At 50.8% G+C, this 17736-nt stretch overlaps 5 protein-coding genes and 1 non-coding gene across 6 annotated transcripts; 4 read left to right on the plus strand and 2 right to left on the minus strand.

Annotated features, from left to right (window-relative positions):
* Positions 1-884: 884 nt before the first annotated feature.
* BO72DRAFT_428314 (uncharacterized protein) lies at positions 885-4211 on the plus strand (the record flags this gene model as incomplete). Its single annotated transcript, XM_040943022.1, has 5 exons — positions 885-1220; positions 1736-1975; positions 2029-2241; positions 2291-2648; positions 2702-4211. The coding sequence occupies 5 exons, from the start codon at positions 885-887 to the stop codon at positions 4153-4155; spliced, it is 2601 nt and encodes an 866-aa protein (XP_040801598.1). The 3' UTR covers positions 4156-4211.
* Positions 4212-4342: 131 nt separating this feature from the next.
* BO72DRAFT_t132 lies at positions 4343-4428 on the minus strand. The gene has a single exon. It is a non-coding gene; the product is annotated as a tRNA-Val (tRNA).
* An 895-nt stretch (positions 4429-5323) lies between these two features.
* On the plus strand, positions 5324-6451 carry BO72DRAFT_101069 (uncharacterized protein). Its single transcript, XM_040938871.1, has one exon. It carries the CDS (start codon positions 5522-5524, stop codon positions 6293-6295), a length of 774 nt encoding a protein of 257 aa, XP_040801599.1. The 5' UTR covers positions 5324-5521; the 3' UTR covers positions 6296-6451.
* Positions 6452-8240: 1789 nt separating this feature from the next.
* On the plus strand, positions 8241-8679 carry BO72DRAFT_527439 (uncharacterized protein; the record flags this gene model as incomplete). Its single annotated transcript, XM_040950101.1, has 2 exons — positions 8241-8558; positions 8617-8679. The coding sequence occupies exons 1-2, from the start codon at positions 8373-8375 to the stop codon at positions 8677-8679; spliced, it is 249 nt and encodes an 82-aa protein (XP_040801600.1). The 5' UTR covers positions 8241-8372.
* Positions 8680-10648: 1969 nt separating this feature from the next.
* BO72DRAFT_468266 (uncharacterized protein) lies at positions 10649-11221 on the minus strand (the record flags this gene model as incomplete). Its single annotated transcript, XM_040946889.1, has 2 exons — positions 10649-10737; positions 10792-11221. 2 exons carry the CDS (start codon positions 11219-11221, stop codon positions 10649-10651), a joined length of 519 nt encoding a protein of 172 aa, XP_040801601.1.
* A 5345-nt stretch (positions 11222-16566) lies between these two features.
* On the plus strand, positions 16567-17178 carry BO72DRAFT_403405 (uncharacterized protein; the record flags this gene model as incomplete). Its single annotated transcript, XM_040942232.1, has 1 exon — positions 16567-17178. A coding segment is annotated over one exon (612 nt), but the record flags the coding sequence as incomplete, so codon positions are not given.
* Between the last annotated feature and the right edge of the window lie 558 nt (positions 17179-17736).

The raw sequence follows: 17736 nt of genomic DNA on the forward strand, positions 1-17736 counted from the left end.
CTGCGATCTGTATTCCGGGTGGCCAATGCCAAGGGAAGCAATACGATAGTTGCTATTGAGGACGCAAACCCCGGCTGCTTTGTTTCTTCGCATCCACGTCATGTCTTATCGTAGTGGTGTTTAATGCTTGCGATGTTGCACATAGCATTCGAGAAGAAAAAGTATCTCAAGGCAATGCATGCAAGAAGTAATTTGAGATAGCCTGAGACTTTGTGCAATATAGAGGAAATTTCTAAAATCTGCTGTTAGCTCTGCGACTCAGTTGTAGCAGATAAACCTACTAGTACCCACATCATTCTGGAAGGCTTGACTGCGCACTGCACCTTCCAAGACCCTTGACGGAGCCATCAACCTTGGCTGAACATTGCCATGCGACCCAATCTTGTCTCTCCGGCGTACCCTATCACTCTCCTTTTCAGTGATTATAAGCGAGGAAGAATCGATCGCAGCATGATGTGGGATGTGGGATTTGTGTGGGGTGCAGGTTTTGAAAGCGAACCACGCCTCAGCTCTTTGTCGCCTTCTTGGTGGCCGCGACTTGAAAGAACTTCCAACCGCAACTCACACAGCCCACTCTTCGGTCACCTTTCCCATTCGCTGAAACTACCTGATCACTACTCGATGAACCAGACTTGGCTCTGAGAATCTCTTCCTAGTGTCCTATTGCTCAGTCATTGCAGCAAAGTCTATCCCAGATGCCATTAGCCCACGATGGTCTAGTCCCTCGACCATAGGTGAGATCGACACTTGGGTGAGAACCTCACTGAAAGCGCTTGGAACAAGTGAGGACAGCTAGGGCTTAATCTCAAAAGTTTGAAATCTTTCTCGACTTCCGGTCATTCATGCTCACAGGGACTTTACCTCGGACACACTTCCACGACATCATGACTTCCGTCGATAACGTGGATGTCACCCTATACAATTTGATCAGAATAGCATGGGACTTGTATCATAACTGCAATCTTGTTCGTGGCGAGGCGCCTGACGGCTTCAAACAACTCGTGGCCGGATTACTCTCTCTCCATAACACTCTTCGTGCTCTGAAAAACAGCAGGGAAAGTGTGAGAGGTGATCATAGAGTTGATCTGGGGCCTTCTCTTCATGCCTGCTTAGAGACCCTGCATGCACTCCATAAACTAGTGGCCAGATACAGGGCCATTGGCGCCAGCAGCGAGAAGGAGTTCTGGGAGAAGATGGACTGGCCAACACAACAAGGACAAGTTGAAGAGTTGAGATCGGAGGTATCCGCCCATGCGCATAATTTAGGCTTGTGCATGAGTTCGATTGTGAGGTAAGGACCCTGGTCGTGCCAAGGCTTGGGATCATGGTTATTAACCCTTTCAGTTATTCACGAGGAAGCTTCAACAACTCAGTGCTGGATAATTTACAAACAGACAAGTCTCCCTTACCATCACCGCCGCCACAGGCCGAAAAATCTCCCATTTTTCCACCAGCACCACCACCACCACCCCCAATATCATCTCGGAGACCTCACCTTGTCGGGATCTCCGAGCTAGAGGGAAGCTCCATCTTCGAATCGACCATTTCAGATGTGAAGACACCCAATGGCTTCAGCAGTGATCCCACACGTGGGTCAGTCTCCACAGAGTCGATGGCCTCCGGATGCTCTGATGGCTCCGTCATGTCGGGAAGTACGCTTACCCCTTCTAGTAGCGTATCGGGGAATGCAAACTTCAACATGCCCTCGATGGATCTATTCTCAACCGAAAAAGAGGTGTTGCATTCTCGGACTCCAGCCTTCGTGGGGAAAGGCACGCCAGACACAGATATGTCACCTCACTCTCGAACGCGGGAACAGATTCGTCGATCACTGCGCTATGAGCCTCGAGATAGATTCCACCAACCGGACGCTGAGCTCATTCTCAAGTTCGATGCGTCTGTGGTCAAAGGGCAGGAAGTGCGGAACCTCACCACGAGCGGTTGGTTACACATTGCTGTGTGGTGGCTGCTGAAGGTATGGCACAGTACGTTTTGGCTTCTATAATTCGACGTCTAACAGATTCTCAGGCCCGTGCAGTCCTTGCCAACGCGGACAAGCCAAGCCCGTTGGATAATCGTGGAAGCGTTAGCCCATCAACTTTATCGTGGTCCTCCAGCTATCAAGCATATGTTGACCTGCTCAAGGCCTCATATATCCTATATGATGTTGTGCTCAGAACTGGCAATCCGGAGGAATTGTTCTTGAATGAGAATCGGAAAATGGTCTCCGATTTGTCGGAAGTGAGTAGCTCGAGCACATATGCTGGATTCCACTTAACCTGGACTATAGGGAGTTAGGGAAGACTTCTCCCAGTTCAGCTCCGTCGATGTTCCAGACTATGCTGCCATTCATTCACACAACCAGGAGATTTTGGAAACAATACAACCCGAAGAAAGTACGGGGAATATCAATCCAATTTTAGGTCTAGGCGATGTCCGTTATACTACGGTCGAGATCGAAGACGCAGGCAATGAGGACGAACAAGTCTTCTTCCGCACATTCGTTAACGCCGGGATAGGTAGCAAGAAGCTTCGCATGAGAACGAAAGGCGCCCCATACATGCTTCTGTTGTCTACCAAGGAAGGTCACAGTGAGCCGAAAATTACCATATGCAATCAAATGGGCACTTTTTGCCTCCAGCGGGACTGTGAGTTATACCCCCTTCATTACAGACATTGGTTGAATCTGACCCGGTCATAGTCACGCCAGCAGATTTGGCCCAGCTTGTTCAAGTCTCAGAAGCCTCTCTCAACATTCTTTCGGTTGCCAAGTCTACGGAACCGGTGACGCTGATGTTTGAAACGGTCAGCGTTTCTATCTCGTTTCAGTATTTGCCCGACTTGGTACAGTTCATCAGCGTTCCGAAAGCCTACTTCGATGCGGTGTGGCCCCGGGAGCCAGTAAGCTCGGATGAGATTACCGAAACTATGATCTATAGAGGCACTGTTGAGGTACTGGAGCAGCTCAAAGCACCCAGCATGGTAGCCATGAGTCCAGCTTTGGTTCACCGATCCTGTGAAGTGCGCATTCTAGAGAGATCATTTGGCGAAGCATGGCGATCCATCCGGAGAATGGTCATCAGTTCTTCTGTGGCCGACAAAGATCCAATGTGTATTGATTGGTTCATGCCTCTGAGCTGTGTACAAATCAACCGCAAAAAAGGATCGAGGCAGGCGCTACTGAAGTGGTCAGATACTGGGCAAGAACGATCCGATAAGACTGATGGGAACTACAACCCCCTTTACTCCAATGTTTATGATGAGAAGAATCCCAACATCGGGATTAGTATAGAATGGTCAACCGAGCAGGCAGCAGAGGAGTTTGAGCAGGCTATCATGAGTCTGAACGCGAAACCGATATTCTCCTGGTCTCAGACCCAAAGCTCGGGTCACGTCTACGACGCAGTGGACGACACTCCGGATCACAAGAAATACAAGACCATCATGGTGTGTCAAGCACACGCGGGCTGGAAGTCTAGTGGTGTATATTATGTCTACAGAGACATCGACTACAGCTATGAGCATGGCAGCCGCAGTGTTCGATTTCCGCATATATTTCACACCCACTACATATCATCACACGTGGATCAATTGTACCGTGCTGACTCCCAGGTTGGATTCTCCCACAGCGAGAAGGTGACGAGAAGCGTTGCGATAAGCTTCGACGAAGTGCTCACCCTGCAGGGATTCATGAGCTCACTGGCATCCTCCCACGAACTCGTGTTCTCCAGACGTGCCACATCTCTTACAACCAAGTCCAAGCTCTTCTTCGGCCATAAAAAGTCATCTAAGGGAGACTCGGAGGTTCAGCTGTGGCGAGATGGGGAGAATCTGCGTCTTGCTGCACGATGGAAAAGTGATCAAATCGCGGACAAGTGGTTAACACTGGGGATGCCAGCTCGGGAGCCGATGCGAGACCACAGTGATCGAATAAACTTTCCCACGCAGGAGTTTTCAAGAGGAATGGTCCTCAATATGGCTAAGATAGCCGCTGGAAAAGCGAAGGACCCAAGTAAGGAACGATCGCGAGGTCCTGTGACGATTCATTTTCCAACAACAAAAGGTGGGTTCCCGCATGAGCATGATGAGGCATGCAAGTATATATCCTGGCTACTCTCCGCTTCGAAGCTAATGATCAACAATGATCAACAATGAACGAACAGATCAAAGTGATTTCATTCTTGCCTTACGAACCATGCCTACGTCATAAGACTAGATGAAAGGAAGACTAGGACATATATACTGCGGGGAAATCCCGATGAAAATAAAAAAGGAGCCTAAAACAAAACCGGCGACTGCGGCCTATGATGCGATGTCGATGCTCGTCTGAGATCGACAAAAATAGTCACGCCCGGGATCGAACCGGGAACCTTCTCGGGTCGTTCAGCTGATGTGAACGAGAAATCATAACCATTAGACCACGTGACTGTTTCTTGTTGATCACGGAGTTCTTATTTGTCTTCTCAACCCCTTTCCCGCATCATCTGCAAGTTGGTCTGCAGATACCACGGACGGTACGGTCGGTCGGTCGGTCCCTTGCTGCAAGGCAAACCCGCCGCCGATCACCAAATGATCGCAGACAGGGACAAGTCAGGGACAGAGAACAGTGGCCAGCCGGGCATCTTCCTTACGACGCTTGTGATTAGGATTGAGGGGGAGTCTGTGCCTTGGAATGAACAAGATTTATAGCCCGTCTGATCATACTGCTGAAGATGAGCCTCAGGAGATCCTCGAAATCTTGGAAATCGATTCTACAGCTGCGGTTCATGTCCCAGCGTGCCTGAGAAATGATGGTTACACCGACCTGTTTCTTTCGACAAATCAATAACTTCGCTTGATTCACTCAAGATCTTTTGATCAATTGGTAATTGCTATTGACGACCAAAACCAGCCACAAAATGTAGTCATTCCGTGACTCAAACTAAAGCTAGCAGGTAACTCCTGTCCGCTTTTGTCCCGTATGACTTGCAGACAACCCCCGTCAAGCCAGAAAACTAAGTGTCCACACCTGCAAGTGCACCGGGCTTGACTTGGAGCGGGTGATCTCCATCTGCCTACTCCTCTTCTGGGCAATCGGGGAACATTGACGCTGCGCCGCGTGCGCCTCGCACGTGCAGGCCTCATGACTCTAATACACGAAAAGGCTGCTGCTGCGGCTGCGGCTGGTACGCCCTTTTTAAAAAGAGTCACTGCCTAGCTACGCTTTCCCTTACTGATATGTGTTATCTATTTTACTGCGTGATGACTGGTTGGTTTTTTATTGCCCTGAAGCCCGGGGTGAATCGAATTCTGTTTCCTATTCAAGAAGGATTTTTGATGTGGTACTTGGCCTGACTTCTCATTTACTCACTAATTGCAGAGCCTGGTGACTCTTAGTCTCTCTTTATCATTACTCCATCTTTCGCTGTTGCGTTCTCCTGCTTCTCAGGCTTGAGAAACGTCCCAATATTCACTGGATATTCGAGTTACGAATCGCGTTCTGTCATTCCGACATTGATCGCAGCTGCGTGGGAGTGTGGATATGCCATATCTGGTTCATCATCATCGCGAGCATCATCGACGTCGCCACTCCTGGCCTTATTGCGGTGGTGGAACACAGCATCAGCCGCTGGGGCGAAACTGGGTGGTCTTTCAGTCTGCACACCAGCAGCAGCAGCAGCTACAGTACCAGTACCAGCAGCAGCAACAAAAGTCCTACCAGCAACTCCTCGAACAGCATTTCCTCGTCCCAGTTGGATCAGAAGACTTACTTGAGGACGATGCTGCGTCCGCGGGAATTGGGCCCTCGCTGACGAGGACGAGGGCGATGCCTGCAGTGGCACCGAATACTCGTTCTCGACGGTGGTGGTCGTCGTGGTGGTCGTCCTCCGCGCGAGGGGCTTCCTCGCCGCAGGATGATCATACATCCTCTAGTGAACATGGAGGACCGTTCAGGAAGATGGTGCGGCCGCCGTTAGACAAGGCGAAGTCGCTATTTGTAATGCCCACAACGACGACTCAGTATCCGGTCGGCGGTGGAGAGGAGGTACTCTTTACGTCGTACTTGGTGCCTTCGCCGCCGAGTTCGCCGCGTGCCGGAAAGTTAGACGCTGCAGGTCAGGTTGACGCGACTTCTGGTGGGTTGTTGTCAGTGCCGGTAGTGGATGTTGCAGGTGGTCGTGGTGGTACTGGTGGTGGTCGGCGAGGGAGAGCAATGGATCTGCTGTCGGAGAGGAACCATCGGCGGTGTCATTCGGAGCAGCCGCGGTCTTGGAAACGGCCAAGTGCGAGCTTGTGGCCGCTTGAAGAAGAATGAGGTGCTGCTGCTTTAGTGGTTTGTTCATTACATGGTGTCGTTTAATCGGGGCTCTTCTCATTCTATTCCAGGCTGGTGTGCTCGAGAGTTCTGTAGGTTTTTCTTCTGCCTGTTTTTCTATTTCTCATTCTCACCATGTTCTATTTTGTTCTGGTTGTTGTTAGCATTCTGCTTCGGGCGTCTGGTTTACATGGGCAGTGGTATACGGGGATAGGTTATTTGCATGTTTGCATGACGGACAGAGTTGAGGTCGGGCGGTCGGGTCATTCGCGTGGTTTTGCGGCATGATGTTACGGTCGGTCGGTAGCCTAGCTAGATTGGACAGGGACACAAATAATAATACCTCAAAACTCCTAGGTAGGCTTCTTGCAGAACCTTGAAATATTTTCGTAATCCTTGCAGACCGAATGATCGCAGGGCAACCTCGCATCTTTTGCCTTGTATCAGTGCACGAGACCGTGCTTCGGACCTGTCAAAGAGATAGAGACAATAGACAGCCCGCGGAACGACCGTGCCGAATTCACGCGGCATGGAGATGCTGTCGCGCTTGGCATTTGGTTACTCCAGCTGAACATGATGTCACTGGGTCCGAGAAAGAGCCTCAACGTGCCCACTTGCTTGGAGTGGAGTGGGGATGGGAGTCGGGGTTGTCGGGGTGTGAATGGGTGATTCGTCTACTCGGTGGCAGATGCACTGGTGCAGTCAGTGGTTGTGGATCTCCGCGGATGTTGTCTTGTTGGCTTCTGGACTTGAGTGCAATGCAATGTCTACACCGAGTTCGTGTATGAGGATTTGGCAGTGTTCGAAATCGAGACCAGTAGAACTGATTTGAACTGGCATGTCCCACTGAGCGTCAGTATCCGGGCCAGAGCAACGTAGTCAACCGTTGTTGCTGCGTTGCTAACCCAGCCGAAACCGAGACATCTGTACAAGTCCCGCTGCTATTTTTACGCCCGCACACACCAACCTGGCCAGTGAGTTGGTCTGTGGAACGTGGTGAAACATTGTGCTCAAATCTTGAATTATTGCCTGTCAACCCTCCTTACCCTCACGGTAACCTGTTGTCTCGTTACTGGAAGTGTGTTCCCCTGAGAAAATTGACCTGGCTGGCGGCGGGGATGGCTCACGGAACGGACGGAATCAATGGAATGAAGATCCCCCCCCTAAGCTGAAGCGCTAACAACCGCACTATCAGCCCTAGTGAGCCCTATCACTCTGTCGGTGGTGGGTTATTGGATGGATTGGCCGGTCTGGGGAGTGGGGAACCCAGTTAGCACGTTCGACGGTGTGGGGGCGGATTTACGAGTGATCGTGTTTTTTTTTTTTTTTTTTTTTTTGTTGCTTTGTGTGAGAGGGGAGGGAGAGGGAGAGAGGTGCGTGCCAGCCGAGGTGCAGTGCATTGGTCAGATGGAGGTTCTGGAAGGATTTTATTTCATGTAGTGTTGGGATTGGTGGTAGTATCTTAAGTTACTGTAGGGAGTGAGAGGGTTGATGATAGTCTGGGTGTGTGAGTTGTCCACGTTTTCTTGGGGGAAGGAACAGGTATGCATGCCGAATACGAAGTGCTACTGTGTAGACTAAAGAACAGGCAGCGGTGAATTGGAGCCTCCTGACCGGGTTGACAGTACCGGGATGGCACTGTGATTGGCACACTGGCCGACTCGTAGGGCAGAGGGGTGGAGAACACGCTGCATCTTCACCGCTCCACTCTTGCTGAAAGCCCTATCGATGGAGCCCCTTTACCTCCTTGCTGGCGTCGCCTGATTCGCCAGCCCGCCTATGTCCGACACTAAGGCTGGCCCGCTGGCCCGCTAGGCCCCAGATGGGCCCCCGATTGCTGATAGCGTAGCCAAGTCGGCAGTCTGAAATTGAAATTGAGGGGTTAGAGCGTTGGTGTTCTGGTGCATAAATACCCTTCTTGTTCCCGGGGGTTTGCTGCGTTGAGGTTTTTGTTCTACTCTTCTGTGTTTTTATCGGAAATTTGAGTCGAGGGTTTGAGTGATCAGGCTTTGTTTATCTAAGACAACTACAACCACCACCACCATAATAATCATAGTCTCACACTACAACATTCAAAATGACCCCCTCGAGAGCCACCCAGGTCCACGATGACCACTCCCACAAGCGCACTTCCTCTTCCTCCTCCTCCTCTGCCTACTCCCGCAAGAGCACCGAGGACTACCGCCGCTACAGCGGCACCGTCAACCACTGCGGCCGCCACTCCAACGACTGGCTCTTCGGCGGCTTCAGTCTGCGCGACACCGTGCGCGGCGGCGTCGACCGCCTGCTGCACAACCACCACACCAAGGATTGAATCCCAGTGGGGCGATACCCAAAGGAAAACCAAGAACACAAACAACAACAACAATACCCACGATCTCTAGATCCTCTTCTCACAAAGGGGTTTCCATCCCGAAGAATCTTCCGATCTAAGTCAAGGGTTCCTCCACCGCCATTGCAAGTACAATCGGGGGTTGATTCGCCCTGCTTAGCGGAACATGAACCTCATGGAGGCAGAAAGGTCACCTTGCGATCTTCGTCTTCGTCTTCATTCTTGTCCTCATATCCCGGCGAGGAGGGTTCGCAGCAGTTCATTTACCGTTGATTGGTCTTGAGGTGCGAGCATGTCGCTTCATATGGAGGAGAGTAGTGGGGAGGGTCGTGATGGGTTGACTCCTGCCTTGGGCAGGGGAACTGTTTCGGACCTCGCGGATCGAGAGTTGAAAAATGTACCAGTGTCGTGGGCCTATTGTCGGGCTTAGGGACTTCGGAGTGCTTGGCAGACTGCATGGAGCTCCGATACTCTGCTTGAGCGTTCGGCTCGTTTATGTTGAAAGGATGCCATGTGAATGTCCTGTACCCGAGTCATGGTTCTGTTTGTCGGTATAGATCATCTGCCGGAATTGAGTGGATTGGGTGCATATGTCGATTTTTATAGCAGTTCTACTAGTATTGGAAACTGGTGTCACCACCACTCATATTCTTTGATTGTTCCTCTAGTCCTATTCGTTAACATACACCAGTCCAGAATTTAGATGCTGTGGATGAACACTGTATTCACTTACCAGTAAACAATACCCAGAGCCGCGACTTGTCGTATATAGCTTGTACCAGTGGTTACTATACCCCCCCTACCGCAACACCTCGCTCACGACTCTGTTCCTGAACTAAAGATTTCCGTACTCGAAAGAAACTCCACTTCCGACGGGTCGACCCGCGACACCCCCCCCCAGTCTTTGATCATCATCTCGACATCTGGATCAGATCTCACAAGATGTCATGCAGCTATGTGACTTTCTGTCCCACGCCTTGTATAAAGGAGTATACGAGCTCTTTCATTGTATAGATTGAGTTCTGGATTCCGTCTTCCCGGTCTATACTTAGTCTTCATCGACTTACGCAAATCTTGGTGATGAGGTTGATAAGATGAACTTAATGAACCCGGCACGAGGGTGAAATCCCCTGTCCAGAAGGAGATCAACTAGGTCCAGGTTGTCTTTGATGGAAGTCCGTTATTGTAAGAATTCACAGTACACAGCAAAGCAAGAAAACAACCGAGGAAGAAGCAAGCCAGAGAGGAATGGCCATTCGGAACCACCGGTATCTACTCAGTATATCCATGGTTCCGTACTGGGTGCATCCCTTGCGGAACGCGAGTGCTTACCAACGATAACACAGCAGATTGATTGCGGTATTTAAGCATAGAAGAAGGAAGACTGCGAGGTTTCTTGACGTGTGTCGCGTCGCACTGGAATGCACGCAGATCTTGGGTCATCGGGATGGGATCGGAATGAAGGAATGCAAGGGCGGGAGCGGGGTCTCGAGGGGGCTGGTTCGTGCTTCGGGTGGATGAGAAACGGGACGGGAGTTATTGTTCCTGTGATGCTGCTTGGTTGGCGTTTCTGGTCATTGAAGATTTTTGGTGGTGGGAGGAGATGGTGGAGGGTCGTGGTGGAAGTGATATAGGGCTAGTGAGAGAGGGAATAAAGTGCCATCGGCTTTGGAGAGAAGAAAACAACCTAGTAAAGACCTAGCGGAACTTATGTCGCTGCTTCTAGTTGTGGTATCTAATATGCTGTAGAATGTCCCTTTCCATCGAATTAAAGATTAAGATCTAATGATAGCTGGCTTTCTGTATCTGGGGGTCATGCCCGGTACGTATCCTCTCATAGACTTTGCAACATGGAGCTCCACACTGCGGCAGTCACGGCAGGCTGCTTTCTTTAGCTGGAATTGATTTGGAAACAGCGCCAACGGCAAAGAAAGAAAGAACTCATAGCTCAGAATTCACTCTAGACATTCGCGATCAACGCGAAGGGCAAACGGTGAAACAGGGAGTGCCCAAGTTCGGCTTCAGGCAGCCTGCCATGCTGCGATGTCTGCGACTGTGATATCAATATTTTCTGATATCAGGCTCTGTAGCTTGGAGACTTGTGCAGGTGCTATCACTCAATTTAGTTAAGGGCAACCTGGGCCAAGCTTGACGGTATACGTACTTGGACGCGGAGGTGCAGCACCCGCTTGTACCGTGATAATTCCAGAATCAACATACTCCCTCGTAGATACACCGTTGGACGAGGCAGCACCGAGCATGACCCGCATCCGGAACCTCCCAGCCTGAGTGAACTTGAGAGGCCCAAACCGCGCATAACCGCTGATCGTATTCCCACTGCTGCTGCGCACACTGGAAGTAAGCACTCCCGTAAGCCCTGGAGCAGGGGCGGTCCCGGCTTCGTTCCTGAGCGATATATGCGCAACTAGCTGCTGTGTAGGGGCTCTTGGAGCTCCTACCGGTCTCACCACAACAACCACTGGTAATGATATGGAAACCCCAGGGGAGACAGTGGTCGGAGGCGCGACCTCAAAATTGATTCCATACTCCCGACTAGAGCCTCCAGCATCTGCTCTTGCGTTGCCTTGAACCATGGTTGTTTCTAGACTGAAGACGAAGCGCGGTCTATTTGATAGACTTATGAGATAAAGATGAAATGCTTTGTAGCCGCTCAACAATGCAAGAGTTGCGTTCAACACAACACAAATGAGGCGATGAAGTATTCGTGAGAGGTCTGTGTGTTCAGTTGACATTCATGGAATCTGTGGATGAGGAAAAGAAGCATCGATGGGAAGGCATTCCGAGCCCTTCATATATGCATTGAACCCTTGAGCCTACCAATGGAGTGAACTAGGGTGCAATATTGACCGTATCAATCTGGGCCAGGTAAATGCTCACTGTGTCAATGAACCTTTGCCACCACGATGGAATCAATCTCGGTTAGACCTTTGAAGTTCTAGTCCGAGCAGATCTGCATAGTGAAGTCTCTGGACCCCTGTTATGCAGGAGACTGAGAGGTTATTAGAAGTTAGGCACAGATAAAGCCTGCACGATCCAGAAAAAAGGGCGCCTGCATCATCATTACCCACTAAATTGTGAGATCCATTGCTTTGACTCGAAACTTTTACTTTTTCTGACCCTGCATCGAGTCTAGTTGCTTTTGTTGCCCCATCCGTAAGCGCAAACCTAGAGACCCATTTTAGCGTGATAAGAGAAGCGCCAAAAGACAATTGTCTATCACTGCCTGTCCTATCTCAAGGAGACGAAGGGTGTCAGTGGCATTCCTGGAAATCCCCATGGCACCTCGCCTGCAATGGGAGATGTCAGATTGTGTACTGTATGGAATGACTGCATGCCAGGGGAGATGAATGTGAAGCTTAAACTGACTAGACAATTTAGTAGACCCGAGATTGATCGACTAGTCACGAACTATGGTTCGTCGCAGTCTTTCTTTTTCCGCCTTCCTTCCATCTGAAGAGTTGATCTCCCCAAGTTCCCTTCACTTTCCACCTCTTTCCCCGCCTCCCTTCCAGTCATTCCCCCTTCCTCCGTGGAAAGTCCGAGAGTCAGAAAAATCGATCACACTTGCGTTTGTCTCCTTGCGGCCTGAAACGGTTTGTACACTACTAGGTACCTAAGAACCCCCGAGGCCTTGTGATCGTCAAGCTACCGAAGCCACGTTTTGACAGCTTCAAATGTGACCTCCCGGGCGATCTTCACCTTCACATCCCCAGCAACACCCCACCAGAACCCCAGACCTAGTCAAGCCGGTCACTCTGAATCAAGCGCCTGTCTAGCAAATTACGGCGGTCGAACTGAAGTCCCGATTCGGCGTCACGTACACAGCTTGGCCGGTGAATCGATTGCAATTGAACTCAGTGGTACATGCCACAGACCGAAGCTAGTAAGGGATGATCTTCTCACATCCGCCCTGAGAAAGCCAGTCTTGCTGACAGAAGCAGGAAAAGGAGGGGGGAAAGCCACACCTGGCAGTCAATTCAAGGGAGACTTCGCCACACTACATGCCTATTTAGGTCAAGAGGGATCGACCAGCCACAGCTCACCTCAGCCTCAGTATGGCGGAAATCGTGCTTCGCGCAGATCAAAAACAATAGCCCTGGTAGAGCAGATGTTACGAGCCCCACACCCCCTAACGCTGCTGGCTCTTCCCCGCTACTCGGTCCGGATAACTTCTTCTCTCTTTCACCATCACGGTACTTTCGCGGTCGGACCAACGGGTCATTATTCTTCGGCTTTTGTTGTGACATAGAGGGCCTATTGAGAATGAAACCTAATTGCATGAAACTCAATAATTGGAAGCCAATCCACCTTGCAATGCAGGCTAACGCTCTTGACTTCGCGCCCTTTACTTCCAGAGTTAGCCACGCACAGTGCGCTAAGATGTGCACACACACAGACACACACACACACACACACACACACACACGGTGGAGTCATTCGATTACGCGGATTACTATGCATCATCTGGCGCCGACGGAGAACACCACCACGGTTCTGCGCTGCCGCTAGTACGGTACTTTTGGTTTGGGAGATGCAATCGCCGATTAGACCGCAGGATGGATGACGACATCCCTTGACTGCTGAAACAGGGCAGGGCGGCCAAGTTCCGTATTTACATTGCTCATGCAAAGCAGTGAAACCGATGGCATTGTGAATGCTCTACATTGAGTCTCACTGATGACTCTAGGAGAGAATCCAGTATTATCAAAACACGAAAAATACGAGCAAGTTACTTTGTCTCGTAAGCGGAGAACATCAACATGACCGGGGAAGAGAGGCATGTCTTGACACCTAAGACCTCGTCATCGACGCCACAATTCTTGCTTTTTCCCAGATACCAGGACTCAACCCAGTATCTTGACCTGCAATGTAATGCGAGATGATCGGAACTACTGATTGAGTTCTAGTCCCATGCGTGGACGGTGTTGACCGTCCGAGGTCGAGGTACGCTCATCCCCCTTTGGGCTAGAAACGTGGTCCACCAGCCACAGATGGCTTACCGAGGATCAACGGCTCTGATTGTGGCGGTGAACAGGGTGTCACTCAGCACAACCCAGTGGAGTCCTTGCAGGATGGATCCCTCTATACATTGATAAACACTTTGAACGCTAAAGCGTGGCCCACAGTGAGCTACTTGTGTGGCTGTCACGAGGGTGATCTTCTGTCGAATGAGGGTGTTCTGTACGGTCACTCTTCGGCTTCTGCTTGATGGCAGGTCCCCGAGCACACACGACGAGGCCCGCACATAACTCAGGATGCACTAGCTTCTTTTCTTTTTCTTTTCTCCTCCTCTCTCTTTGTTTCTATGCTCCTCTCTACCCTTGTGCGGCCTGAACCCCTCTTCTGAGTACCACATCCCGGCACCATCAACGATTCTATGATGATTCGGCCTTGGTTGGCCTGGCGAATAGGGATTGCACGGAAGCTGGGGCTAGGGAAGCTCGACTGCGAAAGCGTGTATCTTAGCCTGAGCCCTCAACGAAGCTAGCACCTACGAGTGTGATGAGTCCATTCTCTGACCTGCTCTGTGAGAGTCTCAATATTGTTTCAGCCGATCCTGGCAATCCGAAGTTTAGGTGCACATCATGGACGATCATACATTTAGTCGACTAAAGTCCGCTTCGGCCGAACATTAGCAAGGTTCAACAGCTAGGCGGGGCGAAAGATTGCACAACAAAGGTACCATGCACCGATCCTAGATATCACACTTTTTGACCCTGAGGATAGCCTTCAGCTAGTTGTGGCTTGCCTTTCCGACTGACTAATTGACCTCCACGATTGACTTACGTGCTTCTGCCATTCTCTCCCTAATTCTCAGGTCACCACAGTAAACACGGATAGCCTTTCAGCCTGCCTACGCAGAAGCAGATATGCTTGACAAAGTTTGAGATCGATCTGAAGATCTGTTCGACATGCAGATGACACGATTTGTTCACCTGCGATCGACTGGAAGAGGTAAATAAGTCCGCAGAGTGGCTAGGTGTCGCTCCGGACGTTCTCATTTGTTCGATGGAGACAAAGGGAGAAAAGCCGGCTTTGTTTTCCGTTCCCGCGCAGGTGGCGTACAGATTCTAGACACGCTTCCATTGACCGCTTGGACCTTCTAGGCTACATTCCTCTGCACTACCACTCATCATTCTTGATCATGAGATGCGCCGTGAGAGCTCAACGTCAAGTCCTCATCACCCTTTCTGTTCTTGTGGGCGGAACATTGGCACGATGATTGACCGTCAAGTCAGCGGCAGCAGCGAGCTGACACCTAGCCATCAGCCTCTCATACTCAGATACGAGTCTGACTTGTTGAGGCAACACGCTGTGGCGTCTGCAGCCCTGGAACGGAAGCTCTTAAGAATCCCCCGCTGCCAACCAGAACCTGGATATGCGATCCGCGAGATCATCACATATTTCTTTGTCATACGAGCTTCGCGGCCCTGCGCAATCCAGCAACTTTCGGGATCCACTCCACCGTCTCAGGTCAAAGAACTTCGATTCCACTCTAAAGACCTGATCAAGGAAGCCCTGGCATTGCGGCTATCCTTGCATCCCAAGGATTGACTATAACTACAATAGGTACTACATACGAGATAGTAGCGTATAAAGTATTGTGGAGACTTCAAGACATACTGTCCGGGACCGGGGTTCAAAGTTGGCGCATGGATCAGATTCAGAGCTAGGCCGGATGCAAATGCCGTAGTCCATGTGGAGTCCTGCCCTTCTCGATCTTAGTCTACTACTTTAGTTGCCGAACCTTGCTTTTTTGACGTGGAAAACAAGGAAAATCGTTCGCAAAGAGGGGCTCCCCTCTGGGAGGATTCAAAAAGTTCAATAAATTGAGACCGACGTAATATCGGGCCTCGGAGTGATTTTATCCCACTGTGGAGGGGAAATGTCACCGAGAGAGAGAAAGAGAGAGAGAGATGAGGGACGGAGAATCTGAACGAGCAGAAAAGGATCGTAGTAAGGATCTAGAGGTATTTCCGTCGATGACTGTCAGCGAAATTGAAATGAGGCGTAATAGTGAGGCGAGAAACCGCTGCATCCTTTGCTTAGAGAACGGTCACCTGACATGTTCCCTGCACTTGAGCATCTGTAGCAACAGTCCTGGCAGTTGTCCTGTATACGATGAAGAAGAGGTTGGTGTCAGACTGCGCGCTGTTAGGAATTCTTCTTAGTATATGAGACGACACGAGATGTAGGGAAGGGTTCTCGTCACTTATGGCTCATGCAATGACTTCTGAACTTTTCGATCTGACTGTTCTTAGGCTGATCAAGAACTGGAGCGAGTGATTGGAATCTCAACGAGTTTCTCCGTTTTGTGATTCTTCGATCCTCGCCATGTGTGACTTGTGGTAGCTTTGGTTCTTCTCGGCATAATCGAAGAGTTTCAGGGCGAGGTCGAGAGCCGTACCTGCATGTCAAACCACAGCTCGTGGAAGCTATGGATACAGACCGAGATATGAAGTTATAGACTGTCAGTCAATTTCAAAGCCTCTAAGGTATTCCGCGCGCCAGGGTCAATCGTTGGATTGTTGCTGTCCGTCTGGTGTAGAGCTTCCGATTGTGAAGGCTACAGGTTTGAACATAATCTGGATAACTTGTTGCAGTGCTTGAGTAGGGGCTTTGCATTAAGCATTCCAGCTCAAAGATACCTCAGGAAATGGTTGGCATGACTTTTCGCCAGTCCTCTCTGAAGAAGTCATACGAAGGCTAGGTAACTGGTCAAGTTTCCCCGGCAGGGAAGGTGACGGAGCTCTGGGCTCTCCTTACCGCCATGCCTTCCTTCCTCTGCGACGATGCCTCTCTACTACACGCCAGTCAAACACTCATGGAGTGGCTGAGGCGAAACTCACTTCCACCGGTGCAAGCAATAGTATTCTTATCAGAATGACTGCCTTGCTACGCTCCTTTCACGCGTCCGATGGCACCCGTCCTTATACAACCATACTACCATGGTCCCTTCCTCTCCCACGCAACGCGAAGCGTCGACACGGCTCCCATGACCGGCCCCAAGCGCTTCAGTCTCCGGGTGCTGCTGCAGCTGTTCGCAATCACAATCTCCATCTTCGTCCTCGCGGTGCTCTTCTGGAAGCTCGGGAGATTCTTCCGCCGCTTCACCCAGGCCAAAGTTACCCAGCCTGGCAACGCGACCACCGCCCGTTACGCCCGAACCTGGTACGGCTGGGTACCAGCGGAGAGGCATGCTGGACTCAAGAAGTTCTTCCGAACCTGTTTCGAGAAGTTCTGCAGGTGGACGGCGTGGCGATCGTCGAACCAGGACTACAGCTGGCTGTGGTGGGATCCGGGGCAGAGGGATCTGAACAAATACCGAGAGACGAGGCGACCGTTGCGGTGGTTGCCTCGTTGGATCAGGAGTTATAGTTTCACTGCTGCCGATACTATCTGGAATCCTGGGCCCGCTGGCCTTGCTGGTGTCATCGCTGCGCCGAGCAGTAGTCGTCAGTCGCTGTCGTTTCGAATGGCCGGAGCACTTTCGTCTTGTCATACCCTGAAACGTGTTGTGGGGAACAGACACACTGTGTCAAGAACGAGTATATGCACGCAGGTCTCTATCAAGGTCTATCTCCAGGATGGATGTCGCGGAGATGTGACGCGGCCTGATGCTCCCGCACCGGTTGGGGATGGGTTCATGAGCGCAACAGGAGAGCTACGCAGGCCAACTCGCTGTCAGATCGAGGCTCGAAGAACATTGACTCTAGAGCATTCGTTTTGTTCTTTTCAACTGGCTCCGTGTGAGCAGAACATTCCTGCTGTTGTCCCAAAACTGTCGCGAAGTCGCTCTCTCCCGTGCTTCGACCCCGTGGCAGAGCGCCTCAGGAGACAGGACGGCCTCATGACACACTGGGCCCGTCTTCATATGACCAGTCCAGATAACAACTCAAGTGCCAGGCATAAGTCTCGCTACACATGCCCATATCGCGTACGCTGCACTCGGATGAGTAAACACACAACCCATGAGGAATCTCTTTGTCCACCTGTGCGTGTCGAAAAACTTGACAGACTTACGAGACTTCTGTCAGATACTAATCCTGTCCCTGGACTGTGTGACATGACAACACAGTGGAATGGC

Source organism: Aspergillus fijiensis (genome assembly GCF_003184825.1).
Source record: "Aspergillus fijiensis CBS 313.89 unplaced genomic scaffold BO72scaffold_21, whole genome shotgun sequence".
NCBI classification, from domain to species: Eukaryota; Fungi; Ascomycota; class Eurotiomycetes; order Eurotiales; family Aspergillaceae; genus Aspergillus; species Aspergillus fijiensis.